This window comes from Hemiscyllium ocellatum, chromosome 10, assembly GCF_020745735.1.
Source record: "Hemiscyllium ocellatum isolate sHemOce1 chromosome 10, sHemOce1.pat.X.cur, whole genome shotgun sequence".
Lineage (NCBI taxonomy): Eukaryota > Metazoa > Chordata > Chondrichthyes > Orectolobiformes > Hemiscylliidae > Hemiscyllium > Hemiscyllium ocellatum.
The window spans coordinates 114582065-114607056 of record NC_083410.1 but is presented as its reverse complement, the minus strand read 5'-3'; the positions used below and the strand labels follow the sequence as shown (position 1 = coordinate 114607056).

Sequence of the window (24992 nt, the reverse complement as noted above, 5' to 3'; positions counted from 1 at the left end):
CTATCGGCTCCACCCTCCTCTCTGATCTATCACCTTCACCCTTACTTTCATCCACTATCGCATTCCCTGCTACCTTCTCCCCAGCTCCACTCTCCTCCCATTTATCTCTCAGGCCCCTTAGGCCACCTCCTCATTCCTGATGAAGATCATAAGCTCAAAACGTTGATTCTCTTGCTCCTCAGATGCTGCCGGACTGGCTGTGCGTTTCTAGTACCACACTCTTCAATTATAATCTCCAGCATCTGCAGTCCTCACTGTCTCATAATTTGAAATGTTGGTTTCAAAACATTTTGTGGAAATAAGGAGTAAGTTTTCAACTAAAGAGTTATGATGATTTGGAATGCATTTGCCAGTGATGCCCACATGTCATGAATGAATAAAATAGCCTGAAAGTGAGGGAGTTACATAATATTTCAAAAGGCATTTGAACATGGAACATTACAGCATAGTACAATATTGCACTGACCTGTGGAACCAATCTGAAGCCTATCTAGCCTACACTATTCTGTTTCGTCCTTATGTTTATCCAATGACCATTTAAATGGCTTTAAAGTTGGCAAGTCTACCACAGTTGCAGGCAGGGTGTTCCACGCGCCTCCACTCTTGGAGTAAAGAAACTACCTCTGCCATCTGTCCTAAATCTATCACCCCTCAATTTTAAGTTATGCCCCCTCATGCTAGCCATCACCATCCAAGGAAAAAGGATCTCGCAGCCCACCCTATCTAACCCTCTAATTATCTTATATAGCTCAATTAAGTCACCCCTCAACCTTATTCTCTCTCATGAAAACAGCATCAAACGTCCCTCAGTATTTTCTCTTAAGACCTTCCCTCCATAGCTGGCAACATCTTAGTAAATCTCCACATCAACTGCTTTACCCTCATTCACCTGTTTGGTCGCCTTCTCTAAGAGATTTGTGAGTTACGACCTATCCTTGTTGACTATCACTAATCAACATATTACTTTCTAGATGATTATAAATCCTATCTCTTATAACTTTTTCCAACACATTACCCATAACAGAAGGAATGCTCACTAGTTTATAATTACCAGGGTTGTCTCTACTCCCCTTCTTGAACAAGGGGACAACATTTGCTATCATCCAGTCTTCTGGCACTACTCCTGTAGACAATGATGACGTAAAGATGAAAGCCAAAAGCTCTGCAATCTCCTCCCTGGCTTCCCAGAGAATCCGAGGATAAATCCAATCTGGCCCAGGGGACGTTTTATTCTCACACTTTCCAGAGTTGCTAACACCTCACATAAGCCTTCTTTTAGATTAGATTAGACTTACAGTGTGGAAACAGGCCCTTCGGCCCAACAAGTCCACACCGACCCGCCGAAGCGCAACCCACCCATACCCCTACATTTACCCCTTACCTAACACTACGGGCAATTTAGCATGGCCAATTCACCTGACCCGCACATCTTTGGACTGTGGGAGGAAACCGGAGCACCTGGAGGAAACGCACGCAGACACGGGGAGAATGTGCAAACTCCACACAGTCTGTTGCCTGAGTTGGGAATTGAACCCGGGTCTCAGGCGCTGTGAGGCAGCAGTGCTAACCACTGTGCCACCCACAAATTTTTGTTAGAAACCCTACCAGTGTGGAAACAGGCCCTTCAGCCAAACATGTCCACACTGGCCCTCTGAAGAGTAACCCACCCAAACCCTTTCCCTCTGACGAATGCATTCTTCCTCTTGACAAGAGACTCAACTTCCTTAGTAAACCACGGCTCCCTCACTTGATCACTGTCTCCCTACCTGACAGGTATATACTTATTAAGGACCTGCAGAAGATGTTCCTTGAATAAGCTCCACATTTCAACTGTGCCCATTCCCTGCAGTTTCTTTCTTCATCCAATGTATCCTAATCACATCATAATTGCCTTTTCCCCAGTTATAACTCTTGCCCTGCAGTAAATACCTATCCCTTTCCATTGCTAAAGTAAACATATCTGAATTGTGGTCACTATCATCAAAGTGCTCACCTACCTCCAAATGTAAGACATAGCCAGGTTCAGTGCCCAGTACCAAATCCAATGTCGCCTCATCTCTTGTGGCCTGTCAAGAGTGTGTTGCTGGAAAAGCACAGCAGGTCAGGCAGCATCCCAGGAGCAGGAGAATCAATGTTTCGGGCTAGAGCCCTTCATCAGGAATGCAGCCTGCTGTGCTTTTCCAGCAACACACTCTCGACTCTTGATGTCCAGCATCTGAAGATCCCACTTTCTCCTGTCTACAGACTGTGTCAGGAAACACTCCTGCACACATTGGACAAAAACTGACCCATGTAAAGTATTCAAAGTACAGCATTTCCTATCCAGAATCATTAGATCAGATTAGATTACTTACAGTGTGGAAACAGGCCCTTCGGCCCAACAAGTCCACACCGACCCGGCAAAGCGCAACCCACCCATACCCCTATACTTACCTCTTCACCTAAAACTACAGGCAATAGAGCATGGCCAATTCACCTGACCTGCACATCTTTGGACTGTGGGAGGAAACCGGAGCACCCGGAGGAAACCCACGCAGACACGGGGAGAATGTGCAAACTCCACACAGTCAGTTGCCTGAGACGGGAAATGAACCCGGGTATCTGGCGCTGTGAGGCAGCAGTGCTAACCACCTTGCTGCCCACAAATCATCTTTGCAATCCTTTCCTCTATATCTCTGGAACCATTTGGAGGTCTATAGAAAACTCCCAAAACCGTGACATCCCCTTTCCTGTTTCTAACTTCAGCCCATACTACCTCAGAGAACAAGTCTTCAAACGTCCTTTCTGCAACCGTAATACTGTCCTTGACTAACAATGCTACACCTTCCCCTCTTTTACCAGCTTCTCCGTTCTTACTGAAACGTCTAAGCCTGGAACCTGCAATAACCATTCCTGTCCCTGCTCTATCCATGTCTCCAAAATGGCCACAACATCAAAGTCCCATGCTGCAAGTTCACCCACCTTATTCCGGATGCTCCTGGCACTGAAGTAGAAACTTGAAACCACCTTCCTGCTTGCCGGTGCATCTTGTGACCTTGAAACCTTATTTCTGACCTCACTACTCTCAACCTCCTGGACACTGGAACGCCAATTTAGGTTCCCAACCCCCAGCTGAATTAGTTTAAATGCTCCTGAAGAGCATTAGCAAACTCCCCCCCCACCCACCCCAGGATAATGGTTCCGCTCTGGTTCAGGTGTAGACCATCCTGTTTGGAAAGGTCTCACCTACCCCAATTATCCAGTTATCTGAAACCCTCCCTCCTGCACCATCCCTGTAGACATGTGTTCAATTCCTCTCTCTCCCTATTCCTTTCCTCGCTAGATAACAACTGTTTATTCTAGCTCCAAGTTTCCACCCTAGCTCCCTGAATTTCTGCCTTAAATCCCCATCCCTTTTCCTACCTATGTCACTGTTGCCCATGTGGACCATGACTTGTGCTCCCCTTCCCCCTCAGGGATCCTGAAAACATGATCCAAGACATCATGAGCCCTGGCACATGGGGGGTAACACCTCAAACATGAGTGTCTCACTCCCACAGAGCCTCCTATCTTTCGCACTAACTATGGAGTCCCCAATGACTAATGCTCTTCTCCTCTTTCCCCTTCCCTTCTGAGCAACATTTGGACATTTACTTGCAGAGGACTATTTTGCAAGGTTATGGAACAAGAGTGAGGGAATAACACCAAATTGGATAGTTCCTTCAAAGAGTCATGACAGTTATCATTGACCAAATCAGCTCCTCTTTTGCTTTATAATTCCATGGAAAGATTTTAAACTCTCCTAATGTAAGGATTTGCAGACAGGTAGATCCGTAAAATGGTATGAGTGCCTTTCATCGCATCCACCTGTTTATCTAACCTTATTGTAAATACTGACAGAGGAGATGTCAGACAGTCTCCCAGCTTTGAGTTAAGTAAGAGCCCTTCACTGAGAAATTAATGGCTAGTTAAGTGACCCACTTATGCCTCCATTTGACATGCTGCAGAATGAGGCTGGAGACAGGTTGAAACTTGGCAGGTTAGATCACTCAGGCTCTGGTGGAAAATGAAGGTTGGGGAGCTGCTTTCCATACAAGACCGGTTTCAATCAAAACATCCCGGCCCTAAGCACCAGGCAATACCACATTGCTCCTCCCCACCCCGGTACTCTATCTTCCTCGACCTGGCATACCAGCTGAGTCCTAGCAATAACCATTCCATCCAGCTTCAGCAATGAGCATTGTTAGGGGCTGAATATAGACCCAGCAATGATTACTGCTCCCTGTGGTGCCACTGGGGTCAGAGAACTACTGGCCACCTAAATAAGGATGGAAGCCTTACTCCAAGGTAATTAATCTCCCAAATTACATTAAATTATTGTGGGGTCACAGGTGTGGACTTAAGTAGGAGATTTGGTCACTTCTCCTATATTCGTTTATGGGATGTGTGTTTCACTGGCTAGGCCAACATTTATTATCAAACCCTAATTGCCCAGAAGGTTATAAAGTATCAACCACATTGCTGTGGGTGTGGAATCACATGAAGACCAGACAAGATTGAGATGTCAGATTTCTGCACCTAAAAAACATTAGTGAACCAGGTGTCTTTTTTTGATAATCGTCAGTGGCTATTTTGCCAGTATTAGCTTTTTAATTCCAGATTTTTTTTATTGCAATCAAAGCTTCACCATCTGTCACATGGGATTTGAACCCATGCCCCAGACCATTAACCTAGGGTTTTGGATTACTAGCCCAGTGACACCAGCCTCTATATCCGCTCACTGTATGTAAAAACTAGCACCTTGACTGTGCAATGTATTTTCTGTATATGGTGAACAGTTCAGATAAACTCTTTTGATCTCAACATTCTGGTGATCTTATGTTTAAAAAAAACTGGAAGGAATGGAATACATGAATTAAATTCATTCATTACATATTGTGCTTGATCAAATCAGGTTAAATTAAAATAGAGGGTCATTAGCTAGACAATAGTGCATTTTGATTTTGATCACCAAGATGCAACAACTAAGTGACTTTCCATTTGGCCAAAACAAGAGAATCCCTATAGTGTGGAAACAAGCCATTCAGCCCATCAAGTCCACACCAATTCTCCAGACAGCATTACACCTAGAACCACCCACTTCTTCTATCCACATAATTGCATATCCCATGGCTCATCAATTAGCCTGAACATACCTGGACGCTATGGGCAATTTAGCATGGCCAATACACCAAATCTGCACATCTCTGAACTGTGGGAGGAAATTAGAGCACTCAGAGGAAACCACGCAGATAAAGGAAGAATATACAAACTCCTGAGACAGTCACCAAGGCTAAAATCAAGTCCAGGTCTCTGGTGCTGTGAGGCAGCAGTGCTAACCACTGAGTTACCCCTACATAAACCAGTATAATCACTTCACACTGTATAGAAACAAATTATAACTTCAATGAAGCAATGTAGTTTTTAACCTGTTGGCATAATGTTCTATTCTGGAATGCGTGTCATCTTGAGTCAGTTGTGGAGACTGTGTAAGGCTGCAAACAAATAGCAAAATACTTGATTTCTAATATTTTAGTTAAAGATATGCATAGAGCAATAATGTTTTCTTATGTTCTTGAGTTTAATAAATTTAACTAATAAATTAGAGAAGTGATGTTATCACAGTCTACTACAACAAAAGTATAAGTTCAGGTAGCAATCTGGTTGGAACCAACTCTCCATCTCATTATCAACATAAACTAATATTAATGAAGTGTTAAAGTGTGGTATTTTCTTTTTGTGTGGTGGTATATAGCAAAATTTGGCAGAATATTCAGGAATTACAACGCTGATCACATCGGCTCTAACACTGCTCGTGCAGGATGAAATACTGGGAAATTCTTTTAAAAACGACCATCCTCTCGGTGCATTAGGATACAATTCCATGGTCATTAGATGGGATTTGGATAAACAAAAATTTATTACACTCTCCTGTAGCTGATTCGATTTGAGTCTGGACATTCAAATACTGGATGCTGTTAGTATAACAAATAGTGAAGCAAATGATTGGGATTAATTGATTAATTAATTGACTGGATAGACAGAAAGGGGAAAAACAGATGGGACCAGTATGTGAGTGGATGGGCCCTCCTATGGCAAAGTGGTAGTGTCCCTGAACCAACAGATCCAGGTTAAAGCCACATCTGGTCCAGAGGTGTGTAATAATACCTTTTGGTTTTCTTGTAGCACAGTGGTAGTGTCTCCTACCCCGGACCAAGAGGCCTGGGTTCAAGTCCCATCTGCAACAGAGGTGTGTCGTAACATCTCTGAACAGGTTGATTAGGAAAAATGGGCTAAATTGAAAAAAGGTTACACTGAGTAGTCAATAAGCACTATCCATAAAGAAATATTTTCTGGATTCTTCTCACCAACTGGATCCAAGTGACAGGTATCATAGATTTAATTATTTATAATAGTAATAGTTCATTTCTAAAATAAAGTCCAATTTCCTGTACAATTTGAAGATTAGCAGGAGGATTGGAAAGCCTTTAAAAACCATCAAAGGACAACTAGAAAAGTAATAAGGGGAGAGTAATGGGAACAAAGAAATGGCGGAACCTTGCATCATTCTTCACTGTGGAAGACACCAATAGCAGAGCAGAACCATAACAAGCCAGAAGGGTGAAAGGCAGATGTGAGTACAGTGGCCAACACTAATAAGAAGGGGCTGAGTAAGCTGAAAGATTTGAAGGTGGATAAATCACCTGGATCAGATGCATTACATCCCAGAGTTCTGAAGGAGATGGCTGAGGGGATAATGAAGGCATTGATGGTGATCTTTTATGAATCACTGGAGTCAGCAAGGGTCCCAGAGTATTGGAAAATGAATAATGTAACACCCCTGTTTAAGAAGAGATAGAGACAGAAGATAGGAAATGATATGTCAGTTAGCCTCACCTCAGTCATTTGTAAGATTTGAGAGTCCATTATTAAGGATGAGATTGCAGAGTCCTTGGAAGTGCATGATAAAATAGGGGTGAGTCGCCAAGGGGAGGTTATATTTGACAAATCTGTTAGAATTCTTTGAAGAGGTAATAAACAAGTTAGACAAAGGAGAGCCAGTGGACATAATCTACTTGGAATTCCAAAAGGCCTTTGAGAAGGTGCCACACAGGAGGTTGCTAAAAAAGACAAGAGCCAATGGTGTTAGGGGTAAGGTACTGACATAAATAAAGCATCGGCTGAGTGGCAGAAGGTAGAGGGTGGGGATAAAGAGGTCTTATACAAGATGGCAAATGGTGAATAGTGGAGTCCTGCAGGGGTCAGTGATGGGATCACAAATATTCATGCCATATATTAATGATCTGGATGAAGGAACTGAGGCATTGTTGCTTAGTTTGCAGATAACACATAGATAGGTGGAAGGACAGGGAGTGTTAAGAAAGCTGGGTGGCTGCTGAAGGACGAGGAGAAAGGGCAAAGAAGTGGCAGATGGAATACAATGTGGGAAATAGTGAGGTTTATTCACTTAGAAGGAAGAATAGAGGAGTGGAGTATTTTCTAAATGGGGAAAGGCTTAAAAAATCTCAAGGACAATGGGACTTGCGAGTCCTAGTTTAGGATTTGCTTAAGGTTCAGTTAGCAGTTGGAAGGTAAATGCAATACTAAATTTATTTCAAGAGGGTTAGAAAACAAGAGCACAGATGTACTATTGAGGCTGTATAAGGCTCTGGTTAGACCACCTTTCGAACACTGTGAGCAGTTTTGGGCCTCATTTCTCCGGAAAGGTGTGCTGGCTTTGGACGGGATCCAAAGAAAGTTTACAAGAATTATCCCAGGGATGAAGTGCTTGTCATATGTAGAACAGTTGAGGGCCCTGAGTCTATAGTTGATGGAGTTTAGACGAATGAGGGGGGATCTCACTGAACCTTACAGAATCCTGTGAGGTCTCAGAAGAATGGACATACAGAAGGTGTTTTCACTGGTAGAAGATACAAGGTCCCAAGGTCACAGCCTCAGAGTCAATGAGACCACCCTTTTGTACTGAGATGAAGAGGAATTTTTTCAGCCAGAGGGTGGTGAATCTGTGGTACTCACTGCTACAGAAGGCTATGGTGGCCAAGTCATTGGGTCTATTTAAGATAGAGATTGATAGGTTCATGATTAGTAAGGTGATCAAGTGTTACAGGGAGAAGACAGGTGAATAGGGATGAGAAACATATCAACCACAATTCAATGGTGGAGCAGATTTGAAAGGTCGAATGGCTTAATTCTGCACATATATTTTGTGGTCTTATGGTCTCTGATATGCTCTGTAGCCAGTTCCATATATGTCACTTATATAAATTGAAAACACAACAGGGAAGTCTTAAATTCTATAGTTTAAATTCTCACAGTTAGCTCTACCCATTAGTTAAAAGGTCTGTCATTCAGGAAATAAAGCTCATATCCCTGTGTTTTCCACCATGGACAATCAAACAGCCCAACTAAGCTTTAAACAACTCAACTTGATGCCAAGAGTGCATTATTACAGTAATGAACTATGTTTGAGGTAAAACCACCCATTTGGCATGCTGAATAGAAGATGTATGTACTCACTCATACTGTTCAGGCCACATACTGATAACTGTGACAGGACTGCAAAAGAAAACAGAAGGAAATCTCAGAACATTGTTCACACAACTCAATTATAAGATCTTCCTCTGGGAAAAAAAAATTCTTCTCATCTCAATTCTAAATGGCCTGCCCCTTATTCTGAGACTATGTCCACTAGTTATAGATTTACCAGTGACAGGAAACACCCTGACATCACTAAGCCTGTCACGACTTCTACAAATTTATATGAGATCACCTCATTAATACAGATCTGGTTTCTTCAATCTCTCCTCATAGACGAAGCTCCCTTCTGAGAGATTAATCTGGTGAAAGGTTCTTTCCACTCCCTTTCTGCCAAATATATCCCTTCTTAGATCAGAGGAGCAAAACTGTATACAATACTCCAGGTGTAGTATCACCAAGGCTCTACACATTTGCAGCAAGAGATCTTTATTTCTGTATTCAAATCCTCCTGCGATGAAGAACTACATATTATTTTCCTTCATATTGATTGTCGCAGTTACATTATGGCTTTAGTGACTGGTCAGTTTTGGCACCAATAGTTTACAATTTAAGAAATGTTCTGCTTTTTTTAACCAAAGTGGACTTTTAAAAAAAATACTTATTTGTGGCACGTGGGCATTGCTGGCTGGGCCAGCATTTATTGCCCATCCTTAGTTGCCTTTGAGAAGGCGGTGGTGAGCTGCCTTCTTGAACTGCTGCAGTCCACCTGCTGTGGATTGACCCACAATGCCACTGGGGAGGGAATTTCAGGATTTTGACTCAACAATAGTGAAGGAACAGCAATATACTTCCAAGTCAGGACGGTGGGTGGCTTGGAAGGGAACTTGTAAGTGGTGGTATTCCCATATATCTGCTGCCCTTGACCTTCTGGATAGAAGTGGTTATGGGTTTGAAAGGTGCTGTCAGAGATCTTTGGCAAATTTCTGCAGTGCATCTTGTAGATAGCAACGCTGCTGCTACTGAGCTTCAGTGGTGGAGGGAGTGCCAATCAAGAAGGCTGCTTTGTCCAGTGTCAAGCTTCCTGCTCATCCAGACAAGTGGGGAGTATTCCATCACACTCCTGACTTGTGCCTTGTAGATGATGGACAGGCTTTGGGGAGTCAGGAGGTGATTCAGTTGCCACAGAGATCCTAGCCTCTGACATGCTCTTGCAGCCACTGTATCTGTGTGGTGAATTCAGTTGACTTTCTGATCAATGATAACACTCACAATGTTGGTAATGGGGGGTAAATGATGGCAACACCACTGAATATCAGGAGAGGTTGTTAGATTGTTTCTTATTGGTGATGGTTATAGCCTGGCATTTGTGAGGCCCGAATGTTGCTTGCCACTTCTCAGCCCAAGCTTGGATATTTCCCAGATCTTGTTGCATTTGAACATGGACTGCTTCAGTGTCTGAGGAGTTGCAAATAGTACTGAATGTTGCGCAATTATTGGCAAATATCCCCACTTCTGACTTTATGATGGAGGTAAGGTCTTGATGAAGCAGCTGAACATGGCTGGGCCTAGGACAATACCCTGAGGAAGTCCTGCAGAGATTTTCTGGAGCTAAAATGACTGACTTCAAACAACCACGACTGTCTTACTGTGTGTCAGGTATGACTCCAACCACAAGAAACTTTGCCTCCTGATATCCATTAATTCCAGTTTTGCTAGGGCTCCATGATGCCACACTTGGTTGAAAGCAGCCTTGATGTAAGGGCTAACACTCTCTTCACTTCTGGAATTCATCTCCTTTGTCCATATTTGAACCAAGGCTGTAATGAGGTCAACACCCCAAACTGGGTGTTACTGAGCAGACTATTGCTGAGCAGGTGTTGCTTGTTAGCACTGTTAATGACACCTTCTATCATTTTACTGACAATCAAGAATAGACTGATGGGGTGGTAATTAGCTGGATTGGACTTTTCCTGCTTTTTATGCACAGGACATTCCTGGGTAATTTTGCACGTTATCAAGTAAATACCAATGTTGTAACTGTACTGGAACAGCTTGGCTAGAGGAGTAGCAAGTTCTGGAGCACAAGTCTTCAATACTATTGCCAGAATATTTTCAGAGCACATAAGCTTTGCAGAATCCAGAGTTTCCAACCATTTCTTGATATCTTGTGGAGTGACTTGAATTGACTGACTGGTATCTGTAATGCAGGGACCACTGGAGATGGAGATGAATCATCCACTCAGCACTTCTGGCTGAAGTTTACTGCAAAAGCTTCAACCTTACCTTTTGCATTGATGTGCTTGGCTCTTTCATCATAAACAACTCGCTAGAGGAGGAGGCTAATTGCCCACCACTATTCAGGACTGGTTGTGGGGGCACTGCCAAGTTTAGATTTGATTAGGTTTGGTTGTGGGATCGCTTAGCTCTATCATTTGCTGCTTATGCTGTTTAACACGCAAATAGTCCTGTTTGGTGCTCTCACCAGACTGACATCTCATCTTCAGGTATGCTTGGTGCTGCTCCTGGTATGTCCTCCTGCACTCTCCAATAAACCAGGGTTGATTCTCTGGCTTGATGGTAAAGCCTGAGTGGGGGATATGAAGGTACAGATTGTGTTGGAGTACAGTTCTACTGCTACTGATGGCTCATGGATGCCCAGTACAGATATTGAATTGCTAGATCTGTTCAAACTGACCAATTTAGCTTCACATGTAATCAAATTATATTATCTTGTGTTCATATATTCCAGCTGTCATGTTCTTGACCATTCATTTAGCTTCTCCAAATCCTCTGAAATGTCCTTGCAGCCTTTTCACAACTTACTCACCCAAGCAGCTTAAAATTTGGCCTTTATTAGAGTAGTGTTCAAAACTGGAGATGCTCAAAAGTCAAAAATGTAGGGGGGCATATATACAAGATGGTTTTTGAGAACACTATGTTGAGAAAATAACAAGGGCTATTCTGTAATGAAAAAGTGTAAATTAATGCTTTTGTTGTAAAATAGCCTTCAGAAAAGTGTGACCTTAATGATAGAATTTCATATTCAATTTGAAAATGATACAATTCAATTGGAGACTAGGGTCTTAAATCTGAAAAATAAATGTATGAATGTATAGAGGTAAGGGGGCTCTTGTAGATTGCCAAACATTAGAAGTCATGATGGACCACAGGTAATGGTTTCAGTTAAATAATTAATACATGGTTTACAACAAACATATACAATTCTTTGAGGCATAAAAACCCATCAGGAAAAGTGACATGACTAACTAGAGAAGTTAAAGATTGCATTAGATTAAAAGAGATAACTTAAGGATTCCAATCAACCCATTCAGTTATGTTATTTGTTATACACTCTGAAGCAAGTGGGACTTAAACTCTAGTCTCCTCCCTCAGAAACTGGGACTACCACAGCACCATAACAGCCCAGTAGGAGATGGCTTATAAAGTTGCCAAAAAAAGTGTTAAGTCTGATGATTTGCAACTTTATAAACTGAGCAAATGAGGACTAAGAAATTTTAACAGGAAAATAGAATATGAAAGTCAACTATTGAAAAACATAAAAACAAACTGTCTAGGAACGTAAAATAGAAACTGTCAGCAAAGACTAAAATTGGCCAATCTCAGAGAGACAAGAGAATTGATATTGGGAAACAAGAAAATGGCATTGAAACTAAATACTTTATGTCTATCTTCATGAAAAAAGATACAAAAAGAGCTTACCAGAAATACTTTGAAAGAAGGGAAAGGACTTAGGATAAATAAGTATACTAGAGAAATTAGTGGGACTGAAAATTGATAAATCCCTTGGAACAGATGATTTATACCCCAGAGTGTTGAAAAAGATGACTGTAGCGATAGCGGAGGCATTGATGGTCATCTTCCAAAATTATCTAGTTTCTGGATTGGAAGGTTGCAAATGTAACCCCAATATTTTAGAAAGGAAGGTATGAAAAAGTAGGCAATGACCAAGCTGTCAGCCTGACATCAGTGGGAGGAAAATTATAAAATCCTGCTATAAAACTGCTAGAATCTATTATAAAGGATGCGATCAATGGGACATTTAGAAAATAATGTTTGAGAATCTGCTGAGAGTTATTTTGAGAATGGAACCAAAAGAGTAGCTAAGAGGGAACCAGAACATGTTGCATTTGCAAGTTCAGAAGGCTTTTGAGAAGTCCCCACACAAATTAATAAACAAAGTTACAGCACATAGGGTAGAGGACAATGCACGAGCATGGAATGAAAATTGATTAATAGACAGAAAACAACGTGTGAATAAAGAGGCTCTTCTCTGGTTGGCAGGGTGTGACCAGTAGAATCCTGTTAGGATTTGTACTTGGACCGCAGTTGCTCATAATCAATATCAATGATTTGAATAGGGTAACCAAACGTAATATTTGTAAGTTTGCTGATGACACAAAAATAGTTGGGCCGTTAGGTTGTGAGTAGAATGCAAAGAAAATTCAAGGGAATTTAGATAGGTAAAAGCAAGAACATGGCAGATGGAATATAAGATGACAAAATGTGAATTTAGCCACTTTGTAGGAAAATAAGAAATGCAGAAAGATTGGGTACTGTTAATGCACATAGGGAAAGTAATAGCTTAGTAGTGCTGACTCTGGACTAGTAATCCAGAGACTCAGATAATTCTCTGAGGACCCCGTCCACTGGCAGGACAGACCCAGCAGAAGTTGTGACACAATGGTATACAATGAAAGTTGCCGATTGGGTCCTAAATATCAATTCTGGACCCCATGAGGTCTAATGGGATTAGATTCAGCATTGTACGAAAACGTCCTGTTGATTTTCATGTAACATCTTCCTTGAGCAGATGAATCAGTTCTCCAGAATGTTGAACAGCACTTGGAGAAAGTAGTGATGGTGGCAAAGACACAGAAGTACTTTGAGAAGACACAGAAGTACTTCAATGTCCACCACCAAGAGTTGCTCATAAGTTCCAAGAATGACCAGGTTGATCGGGTCCAAAGGATATCGCTGTTCGGCTGAGTCTTTAGTAAGTGGAGAGAGAACCAAGAAGTGGGAAAAACACTTCTGCCTGCTGCAGATCCAAATGTCCATGACAGATTCGGTAAAAATGATCATTGCACAATCTTTGTTGATACCAAGTCCCGTCTTCACATTGAGAACAGTTTCTGGATTAGTGGTGCTGGAAGAACACAGCAGTTCAGGCAGAATCCAAGGAGCAGTAAAATCGAAGGGCAAAAGCCCTTCATCAGGAATATTCGATTTTACTGCTCCTCAGATGCTGCCTGAACTGCTGTGTTCTTCCAGCACCACTAATCCAGAATCTGGTTTCCAGCATCTGCAGTCATTACTTTTACCTACATTGAGAACAGTGTCCATTGTGTTGTGTGCACTTTCACCGTGCTAAATGGGATAGATTTCGACCAGATCTAAAAACTCGAGACTGGACATCTATGATGCACTGTGGACCATCAACAAAATTCCAACCCTAACATAATTTGCAACCTCATGAGCTAGCATATTCCCCACTCTATCACTATCAATCTAAAGGATCAACTTTAGGCTCAATGAAGCAGGTAGGAAGGCATGCCGAAACAGGTAGGAGGGCATGTCAAATCAGCCCCAGGCATACCTGAACATGACCGTCAACCTGCCAAGCTATAAGACAAGACTATTTGCATGCGAAATGACATAAGCAGCAAGTGATAGTCACAGCCAGAGGATTCCACAACAAACAGATCAGATATAAGCTCTGCAGTTCTGCCATATCCAGTTGTGAATGGTGGTGGACAATTAAACAACTCACAGGACGAGTAGGCTCCACAAAAATCCTCATTGTCAATGATGAAAGAGCTCAGAAAATCAGTGCAAAAGATAAGGCTGAAGCATTCAGGGAAACTTCAGTCAGAATTGCCAAATGCATGATCCATCTCGGCCTCCTTCAGTGGTTCTCAGCATCTCAGATGCCAGTCTTCAGCTATTTCAGTTCAAAGAACAAAGAAAGTTTATAGCCCAGGAACAGCCCTTCGGCCCTCCAAGCCTGAGCCGATCCAATCCAAATGTACTATCTAAACTGGTTGGTCAATTCCTATGCATCTATATCCCTCTGCTCCCCACCTACTCATGCATCTGTCCAGATGCATCTTAAATGACTCTACCATGCCTGCTTCTACCACCTCTGCTGGCAACACGTTCCAAACGCCCACCAGCCTCTGTGTGAAGTACTTACCTCATGTATCCCCCTTAAACCTTCCACCTCTAACTTTGAAAGCATGACCTCTCAATATTGAATCCTTCACCCTGGGAAAAAGCTTGTCTCTATTCACCCTGTTTATACCCTTCATGATTTTGTAAACCTCAATCACGTTCCCCCTCAATCTCCTTTTTTCTAGTGAAAATAAACCTAGCCTACTCAACCTCTCTTCATAGCTATCACCTTCCATACTAGGCAACATCCTCGTAAACCTTCTCTGCACCCTCTCCAAAGCGTCCACATCCTTTTAGTAATGTGGCGCCCAGAACTGTATACAGTATTCTAAATGTGGCCGAACCAATGTCTTGTACAATTTTAACATGATTCGCCAACTCTTATACTCAATACCTTCTTAACCACTCTATCAACCTACGCTGCAACCTTCAGGGTACAATGGACCTGCATTCCCAAATCTCTGTGCCCATCAACTTTTCCCATGGATCTTGCGTTCATTGTATAATTTGCTCTAGAATTAGACTTGCCTAAATGCATCACCTCACATTTGCCTGGACTGAAAGCCATCTGCCACTTTTCTGCCCAACTCTCCAGTCTATGTCTATCCTCCTGTATTCTCTGACAGTCCCTTATGCTTTTTGACACTCCACCAATCTTTGTGTCATCTGCAAACTTGTTGATCATACCAACAGTGCCCTCTTCTAGGTCATTTATGTATATTACAAACAACAGTGGCCCCAATACCGACCCCTGTGGAACACCACTGGTCACCTTTCTCCATTTCAAGAAATTCTCTTCAACTACTACTCTGTCTCCTGTTGCTCAACCAGTTCTTTATCCACCTAGCTAGAACACCCTGCACACCATGTGACTTCGCTTTCTCCATTAGTCTACCACGGGGAACCTTATCAAACACCTTACTAAAGTCCATGTACATGACATCAACAGCCGTTCCTTCATCTATCAACTTGGCCACTTCATCGAAGAACTCTATCAAGTTGGTAAGGCACAATCTCCCCGCACAAAACCATGTTGCCCATCATCAATAAGCTCATGCCTTTCCAAATATAAATAAATCCTATCTCTCAGTACACTCTCCAGCAACTTCCTCACCACCGACGTCAGGCTCACTGGTCTGTAGTTACCCGGAATATCCTTACTACCCTTCTTGTACAGGGGACAACTTGAGCAACCTTCCAGTCCTCCAGCACCTCACCTATGGTTAAGGATGCCACAAACACATCTGTTCACTCCATATAATATCTATGCTGTGGGCTCTAACAACACTACAACAATAGTACTGAAGATCTGTGCTCCAGAACCTACCAAACCCCTTGCCAAGCTGTTCCTGTACTGTTACAACACTGGCATTTACCCAACAATGTGCAAAATTACCCATATCCTGTATATCCTGTACACAAAAAGGAGGATAAATCTACCATGGACAAGTACTGCCCCATCAACCTACTCAATCATCAATAAAATTATGGAAGATGTCATAATCTAGGACAAATGTTTGGCACAACATTGTGGGCAGAAGGCCTGTTCTGTGCTGTATTGTTCTATGTTCTAAACAGTGCTATCAAGTAGCACTAGCTATCAAGTGCTCACTGGTACTTAATCTGGTTCCACCAGGGCCATTCAGCTCTTGGCACCATTACTACTTTAATCTAAACGTGGACAAAAGAGATGAATTCCAGAGGTGAAATCAGAGTGACTGACTGCAAGAATGTGGCATTAAGGAGCCCTAGCAAAAATGGAGTCAGTTGGAATCAGTGGTGGGTGGGTGTGAGGAAATCTCTCTGTTGGTTCGAGTCATATCTCATTCATTGGAAGATGGTTATGATAGCTGGTGGTCAATCATCTCAGGTCCAGAACATCTCTGCAGGAGTTACTCAGGGTACTGTCCGAGGTCCAAACATCTTCAGCAATTTCATCAAGGAAATTTCCTCCATCGTAAGGTCAATTATAGGAATGTTCACTGATGATTGCACAATATTCAGCACCATTCACCTACTCAGACACCAAAGCAGCCCACGTCCAAAAGCAGCATGACTAAGATAATATTTAAATTTTTGGTTGACAAGTGACAAATAACATTCACACCATATAAGTGCTGACAATGACGACCACCAACAAGAAACAATCTATCCACCACATCTAGACATTAAATGGTACAGCCATCACTGAATTCCTCACTATGAGCCATCACTAATGACCAGAAACTTAACTGAATGAGTCATAAAACTACTATGACTACAAGAATAGGCAGGAAGCTAGGAATCATGCATCGAGTAACTCTTGATTCCCCTAAGTTTGTCCATCATCTAAAATTCACAAGCCAGGAGTGGGATAGAATACTCTACACCTATGTGAATGAGTGCAGCTCCAACAACACTCGAGAAGCTTGACCCCATCCAGAACAAAGCAACTACTTGACTGGCACCACATCCACGAGCATCCACTCCCTCTATCATTGCTGGTCAGTAGCTACAGTATGTTCCATCTACAGGATGCACTGTAGAAATTCACCAAGGCTCCTTAGACAGCACACTACACGCCCACATCCAGTACCATTCTGATGGATAGAGGTTGAAGACACATGGGAACAGCACCACTGCAAGTTCCTGTCCAAGCCGTCCTTACTTGAAAATATATCGGCATTCCATCAAAGTTCTGAACTTCCTCCCTAACAACACCAAATAGTTCAAGAAGACAGCTACCACCTTCTCAAGGGTAACTAAGGAAAGGCAATGAATGCTGGTCCAGCCAGCAATGTCCACATCCCATGAGTGAATTTAAAAAAAATAATTTTTTAAAAATTCAAGAACTTTCTTTTTAAAATGGGAAGTGATTGGGTAGTGTTAATATTACAAAGGGACACTGGTGTATTTCTTCATAAGTCATTCAAACCTGACGCACAGATGCAGCAAGTAATTGGGAAAGCAAATGGTCCAATGGCTTTTACTGCAAGATGATTTGAATACTGGAGCAAAAATGTTTTGCTGCAAATGTATAGACTGTTGGTGAGGCCAAATCTGGAATATTGTGTAGTTTTGTCCCCTTGCCCAAAGCAAGATATACGTGCCATAATGCAAAGGTTTAACAGATCCTATGATGGCGAGATTGTCTAACAAGGAAAGATATGAGAGGTCTATGTCATTAATCACTAAGGTTTAGAAGAATGAGGTGACCCAATTGAAACTTAGAGATTTTAAATGGCTTGACAGGTTAGATGCAAAAAGAATACTTCCTTGGCTTGGGGTTTCACTAGGGGACACAGTCCTAAATGGCCCAACCCCTATTCTGAGACTGACATGAGGAGGAATTTCTTTACTCAGAGGGTGTTGAGTCTTTTGAATTCTCTGTCCCAAAGGGCTGTGAAGGTTCAGTCATTGAATATGTTCAAGACTGAGACTGGCAGGTTCCTTTAAACATAGCAAGGCAGGTGAATATGCAGGAAAATGGTATGTAATGAAGGAATGTGTGGATTCTTAACTGCCTTTTTAAATTCCTGAGTAACGGCTTATGCCCAAAATGTCGATTCTCCTGCTCCTTTGATGCTGCCTGACATGCTGCACTTTTCCAGCAACACATTTTTAAACTCTGCCTTTTTAAATGGCCTGGTAAGTCACTCAATCCATGGACAATTAGGTCAATAAATGCTGAGTTACTAGCTATGACCACATCTCATGAAAGAACAACAAAAATGAACAATCAGATTCAGCCTCAGACAGTTACCAGGGAAGGGATAGAGTTGGAGAAAGTGAGGACTACAGTTGCTGGAGATCAGAGCTGAAAATGTGTTGCTGGAAAAGGTCAGGCAGCATCCAAGGAGCAGGATATTCGACGTTTCAGGCATGAGCCCTTCTTCAGGAATGAGGAAAGTGTGTCCAGCAGGCTAAGATAAAAGGGATAGAGTTGGTTGTGAGGGAGTGAGGTTTGTGGCAGGGATCAAACATAGTGGACAGCATTTAATATTGCCAAAGTGTGTTTTGGTCAATCACTGGCGCACCTTCTTTCCCAAGGCCTGCTGCATTAAGTGCCCAGATACAGTAATGGAGTCTGCAACAACAGCAGGGATTATCTCAAAGCAGGATCCTCTTTCCAATGCCAGGACTTTAGATCAGGAACTGAATGCCATCTCCTTTTGCTGAATACCAGCAGCAATGGGCTGAGCCTTTACATAAGAATTAATTATATAGTTAAGGGCTTCAGATCAGTGGTAGGACAGAAAAGCTATTCACAAACTTTCTCTAACCTTAACTCAATCACATACTTATTCAGGGCAGATCTGGGAACAGCAGTAGATCCCCACTGGTTACACTTCTGCTGGATTAAATGCCCACCTGACATCAAACTTGTCACAGGCAAGAGCATTCAATGGTTTCATCTTATCATTTAATTGGAAGAAGTGTCGTCTCACCCAATAGTAGATGTTAGATTAGCAATCTGGCCTGAGGTAGAGGTGGTTGTCATCATTACATACATGGAAACAGATCTATTTATAAATGCTGTCACTGAAGGGAACCATGTTGAAGAGAAATATGAGGGGTCCAGACAGATGAATGGGAACAGAAACAATTGGTTGCTTATCTCTGGCTATGATTAGACAACAGAATGAAGCCTGTCAAGTACAGGTCAACGTAACTGGACAGGGATGGAAGGATGAGAATGTGACCAAAAACTGCAGGAACATTTTGAAAAGGACAAGGCAGGATAACTCACCTTTGTCACAGTCATAAAGGATGTAATTTATAACTTTGACAAGAACTGTAATTGTACTGTGGCAAGGCTATAGACTTGATCAGGTGAATTCAAACATGAAGTTGCAAGAAAGATAGCAATGAGTTTAAAGCGTTGAGAGCAAAGGGAGTTTGGAAATGGAGCAGAGTAGTTTGCGGGGATGGAGGGGGAATTGGTTGTAGTTTTTAAGGGCAGAACTGGAGGAGACAGAAAAATATTAAGAAAGGTTGCACATTGCAGTTAGTGACAGTATCAGCCAGCCTTTAGTGGATGCACTCTCTGAGTGAGTAATTACAATGTTTTGAAGGTGAGAGGATCAATAAAATTATTTAAGGCTCACTTGCTGTTGTATGGTGCATTTCTGATATATACACAGATGGACAACCTCATTCTCCTGCTAAGCTGCAGAATGAGTAATGCTGCAATATTTGTCATCATACAAATGGGATTTGATACATTAATAAATCTCACATGAACAAACTTACATCTCAAGGTTCTCGCCTTCCAGGACTGTTTGCACTGGCAAATAACCTAAGCGAGGATGTTTGGCAAAGTAGTTCTTTGATCTGAACTTATTTTTCAGCACCTTGGTGAAATCACGCACATCTTCACCTGATGTAGTCTAAAAATGTAAAATGAATCAAATTTAGTTAAGAATTAACATGAACCAGTCAACTCAGTTCACTCTATCATCCAATAAAATCCCTACCAAATGTCTTCAAGGATGTGAAATTAAAGAGGATTAAAGTTGACTTTCTTTATAAAAAGGTTTAGACCTGCTTGAATGATCTATTTCGGACAACTACGCTCGAGTTCCATCTCAAATTTAATAAGTTTTAATTTAATAGAGTCATAAAGTTATACTGCATGGAAACACAACTTTTGCTCCAACCTGTCCCTGCTGACCATAATCCCAAACTAAACCAGTCCCAGCTGCCTGTGCTTGGCCCATATCCCTCCATAAAGTTCTAACATCCTTCTATCTTCTGGTTACAACACAGCCTCAAGAGAATTCGCCATCTTATGGTCAACTACTAAAACCTGCCAATAGTTAATTTCAAATGATATGTAGATTCAGGATTCACATCAGTGGCCTTTCTGGTTAAATTGCTAATTATTTTAATAATGTATAATTGCTGATTCAAAATTTACCTTATTGGGTTTCATGGTTTTTTTCTGTGTTGTATCAAAGATGAGAATAATACATTACTGAGAAATGATATTGGTTTGGAGAGTCAAAATATAGATGCAGTCACCAAAGTCCAAAGGACATTAGGGCTGCTCTCTCAGTGGAGAGAGTTGACTGGAAGTGGTTTACACTGAAGGTCACCACATCTCAGGCAAAGGAAGAGGTTGAGAAGGAGAATCCTTCATGGTAACTTCAGCCAGTGTAGGATCTCATGCTGTTGGCGTTGCTCTGCACTGTCAACCAGCCAATTGAGCCACCAACCCCCAGACAAAATATGGAATTTCTATTAAGGCTGTGCCAGTCTCAGATTTATAGATCCACTGGCAAAAGATATAGCCCAGGAACAGCATACAGATCAAGAAAGAAAGAGGATCTTGTAGGAAAGATGCTGTAATAAACTGGCCAGGAGGATTCTTTTTCATTCATGGGAGTGGATGTTGCTGGCTAGGATGAATTCCCTGTAGAAGGTGGTGGTGAGCTGCCTTCTTCAACAGCTGCAGTGCTGTTTGGAAAGAAGCTCCAGGATCTTAACCCAATACCTATGAAAAAACAGTGATACAGTTCCAAGTCAGGATGGTTTATGGCTTGGAGGGAAACTTGCAGGTGGTGCTCCAGGCATCTGCTACTCTTGTCGCTTGAGGGGTAGAGGTCACAGGTTTGAAAGATGCTCTGAAAGATCAGTGATAACAGAATGAATGTTGAAAGTGGTGGATAGGGTGCCAATCAAACAGGCTGCTTTGTTCTGGATGGTGTCAAGTTTCCTGAGTGTTGTTGAAGCTGCATCAATCCAGAGATTATTCTATTATACTCCTGAATTGGACTTTCAGTATGTGAGGAGTCATGAATGGTGCTGAACACTGCACAATCATCAGAGGACACCCTCACTTATGACCTTATGGTGCAGGGATGGCATTTGAAGAAGTAGTTGAAGATAGTTAGGCCAAAGGTACAAATTTGAGAAACATTTGCAGTGATGTCTTGGAGCTGGGATGATTGACCTCAAACAACCACAAGTATTTTTCTTTATGGTATGACTCAGCAGACTGTTTTTCACTTGATTCTTCCTGACTCCTTGGCTTATGGCTCCTTGATGCCATAATTGGTTAAATAGTGCCTTGATGTCAGAAGCAGTTATCTACACCTGTTATGGACCAGGGTAGACTCCCTCAAAATCATTTAAGAAGGTAGCCTAGGCCCTAACTTTTTCTTATTTGAAAGCCAGATGTGAAGCGGACATTCAAATTGTGATGCAGCTGGTCAAACCACTCGGCTTTAAGCAAAACAGAATTTATTTAAACTCCACAGTTGAAACACGAACAAAAGGAAAAGGAATTTAGAATAACTTAACTATTGGAAAACTTGACCGATCTGATACTGCAACTTAACTAAGGAGCAGTTCCAATCCAATAACATTCCATAAACACACCCCTTGGCAAAAAGGCAAATTCAAACACAGGTTCTTACAGGCAGGAGGGAACAACTTCCAAAGACAACAAAGAACAAAGAAAATTACAGTACAGGAATTAGCCCTTCGGCCCTCCAAGCCTTTGTCGATCCAGTTCCTCTATCTAAACCTGTTGCCTATTTTCTAAGGCTCTGTATTCCTCTTCTCCCTGCCCATTCAAGTATCTGTCTAGATACATCTTAAATGATGCTATTGTGCCTGCCTCTACCACCTCTGCTGGAACGCGTTCCAGGCACCCACCACCCTCTGGGTAAAGAACTTTCCACACACATTTCCCCTAAACCTTTCCCCTCTCACCTTGAACTCACGACTCCTACTAATTGAGTCCCCACTCTGGGAAAATCCTTCTTGCTATCCACCCTGTCTATGCCTCTCATGATTTTGTAGGACCAGGAACCCCCTCAGCCTCCGTCTTTCTAATGAAAATAATCCTAATCTACTCAACCTCTCTTCATAGCTAATGCCCTCCATACCAGGCAGCCTCCTCTGCACCCTCTCCAAGCATGTACATCCTTTTGGTAATGTGGTGACCAGAACTGTATGAAGTATTCCAAATGTGGCTGAACCAAAGTCTTACACAGATTTATATAGTGACTTCAGAAAGGAAAGTCAGTCAGGAATTTTCTGCTGAAGCCTAAAACTTTCTGGACTGCAGCATCTTCTGAGTGCTACAGCTAAACCAAACTAGAAAAAAACCCAAACTGGGAGAACTGGCCCCTCCTCTGCCATTGTTAAATTAGGTTCTTCCTAGACTCCTTGGCACCTCTGCTTTACGACCCCTGTTTAAAAAAAACCCAAGGACAAAATAACCTTGTTAAAGTGATGGCATCATCATATGTCTCAGGATTACATTCATAGAGTGCACTTAGAGTCTTAGAACTGTACTATGGGAGCAAACGGGATTAGGATATTTTAGATCTGGTAACATGTTCTGAGAAATGATTCATAAATCACATCATAGTACAGGATTATCTGGGTAAGAATGATCAGAATGTAGTACAACTTTATGTCAGGTACCAGGATGAGAATTTAGGTCTGAAACTGATTGACGTCTTAAATGCAAAGAGAAAATAATTATAGGAATATAAAAACAAAGTTGGACTGGGAAAATATTTTAGATGGTAAGACCTCAACAAGAAGCAATGGTAGATGTTTTAGGGGATATTTCATAACTTTAACCAAAAATATTGTCAATTTAGAATGGAAGACTCTACAGCCAGGATTCATCTTTGTACAATCTGATGCCATCTATTAAAGTTAAGAATGCTATGGATGCAAGTTTGCTCGCTGAGCTGGAAGGTTTGTTTTCAGATGTTTCGTCACCACGACTAGGTAACATCATCAGTGATAGCCTCTGGTGAAGCGCTGGTGGTAAAGATTGGACAACTGTGCAAAAATTGAAAATATTTCTTAAGTGAACAAAAGCTGACTAAAATAATAACAACAGAGACATTAGTATAAATACAGTAAAAATTTCTACAAGTATATAAAAAGGAAATGGGTAATGACAGTGAATATTGATTCCTGAGAGGGTGAGAATGGGGAAGTAATGATGGGAAATGAAGGGAATGGCAGAAATTTGGAACCAATATTTTCAATCTGATTTCACAGCAGAAAATACAAAAAATGGTGCAAACGTAGGAAGCAAAAGAAAGAAGGAACTTACAACCAGAAAGGAAAAGTTTGAGGAAAACTGAGAAGACTAAAGCGAACAAGTTCCTGGATCTGAACCTGAATACCAGGTGTTGAACATTAGAAGATAATTATGTGTAAAAAGTCCTAGTCCACGTCTTACTGTGAGAGCTTTATTTCTGTTAACCACAAAACTCAACCCACTAATTATAGTTCCCCATACTTATACAACAAACTCACACTTAATTTATCCTTAATCAATATATACATACGACCTGTTCCCTCATTCCATTAGTTATCAAGCATCCCTTCAGATTAAATTAGATGATAACACAAGCGCTTATGAGAGCGCAGAGATAATGGATGCATTGGCCATAATCTTTCCTAGATTCTGTGAAGATCCTAACAGAACGTGAGAAAGTATAGAGACTACTTAGTCTAAAGTTTGTCTTTAGGAAATTATTTAGAATCTATTACTGAGAAGGCAGCAGCAAGCCATGTGGAAAATTATAATACAATCAGATACAGTTGACGTAGTGAAAAGGATACATTTATACATGTGGTGAATCCATTCGAATTCCTTGAAGCAAGAACTCTAATTCCTTATTAAACAAGGCAAATAAAGTGAAATTAGTAGGTGTAGTGTATTTGGATTTCCAGTTTTGGTCTTTTAAACTAGGATATACTTACACAGAAGTTCTCAGAATGTTCATAATATTAATTCCAGGGATAAAAAGGACTGTCTTGTACAGGGTGATCTGGACAATATTCAGGCTTGGCTGATTACTTGCAGGGTCAAAATCCTGGAATTCACTCTCTAATGGCATTGTGTCTACCTCCAGCACATAGATTACAGCAATTCAAGGAGGCAGCTCACCACCACCTTCTCAAGGGCAACTAGGGACAAGTAACAGCCAGTTAGCTCAGCCAGTGATGCTCAAATGCACAACAGAATTTTTTAAAAGTGTGTCCATGTAAGTGACATACAAGTGACCATTTCCAACAAGCAAGCATCTAACCATCTCCCCTCAAAATTACCTTTGCTGAAATCCCAGCATCATCAATGCTGGCAGTTACAACTGACCAGAACATAACTGAATGCAGCATATAAATAATATTGCTTCAAAACAAGGTCAGAGACTTGGAAACATAAGACCATATGATACAGGAACCGAATGAGACTATTTGGCCATTCATGTCTGCTCCATCATTCAATCATGGCAGATATGTTTCTCAACCTTATTCTTCCG

The 24992-nt window shown here is 41.6% G+C and overlaps 1 protein-coding gene across 13 annotated transcripts in view; it reads right to left on the bottom strand.

The window, feature by feature from the left end:
* Nucleotides 1-24992, bottom strand: part of LOC132819922 (utrophin-like) — a 751240-nt gene that overhangs the window by 47788 nt on the left and 678460 nt on the right. For 11 of the 13 annotated variants that reach the window (XM_060831897.1, XM_060831902.1, XM_060831900.1 and 8 more), the window contains 3 exons: nt 19942-20078; nt 8557-8595; nt 5448-5513 (listed from right to left, as the gene is read on the bottom strand). In XM_060831897.1, the coding sequence (XP_060687880.1) occupies nt 5448-5513; nt 8557-8595; nt 19942-20078 (242 nt within the window). The remainder of the gene's footprint in view (nt 1-5447; nt 5514-8556; nt 8596-19941; nt 20079-24992) is intronic. The other 2 variants (XM_060831903.1, XM_060831907.1) reach the window with 1 other exon arrangement.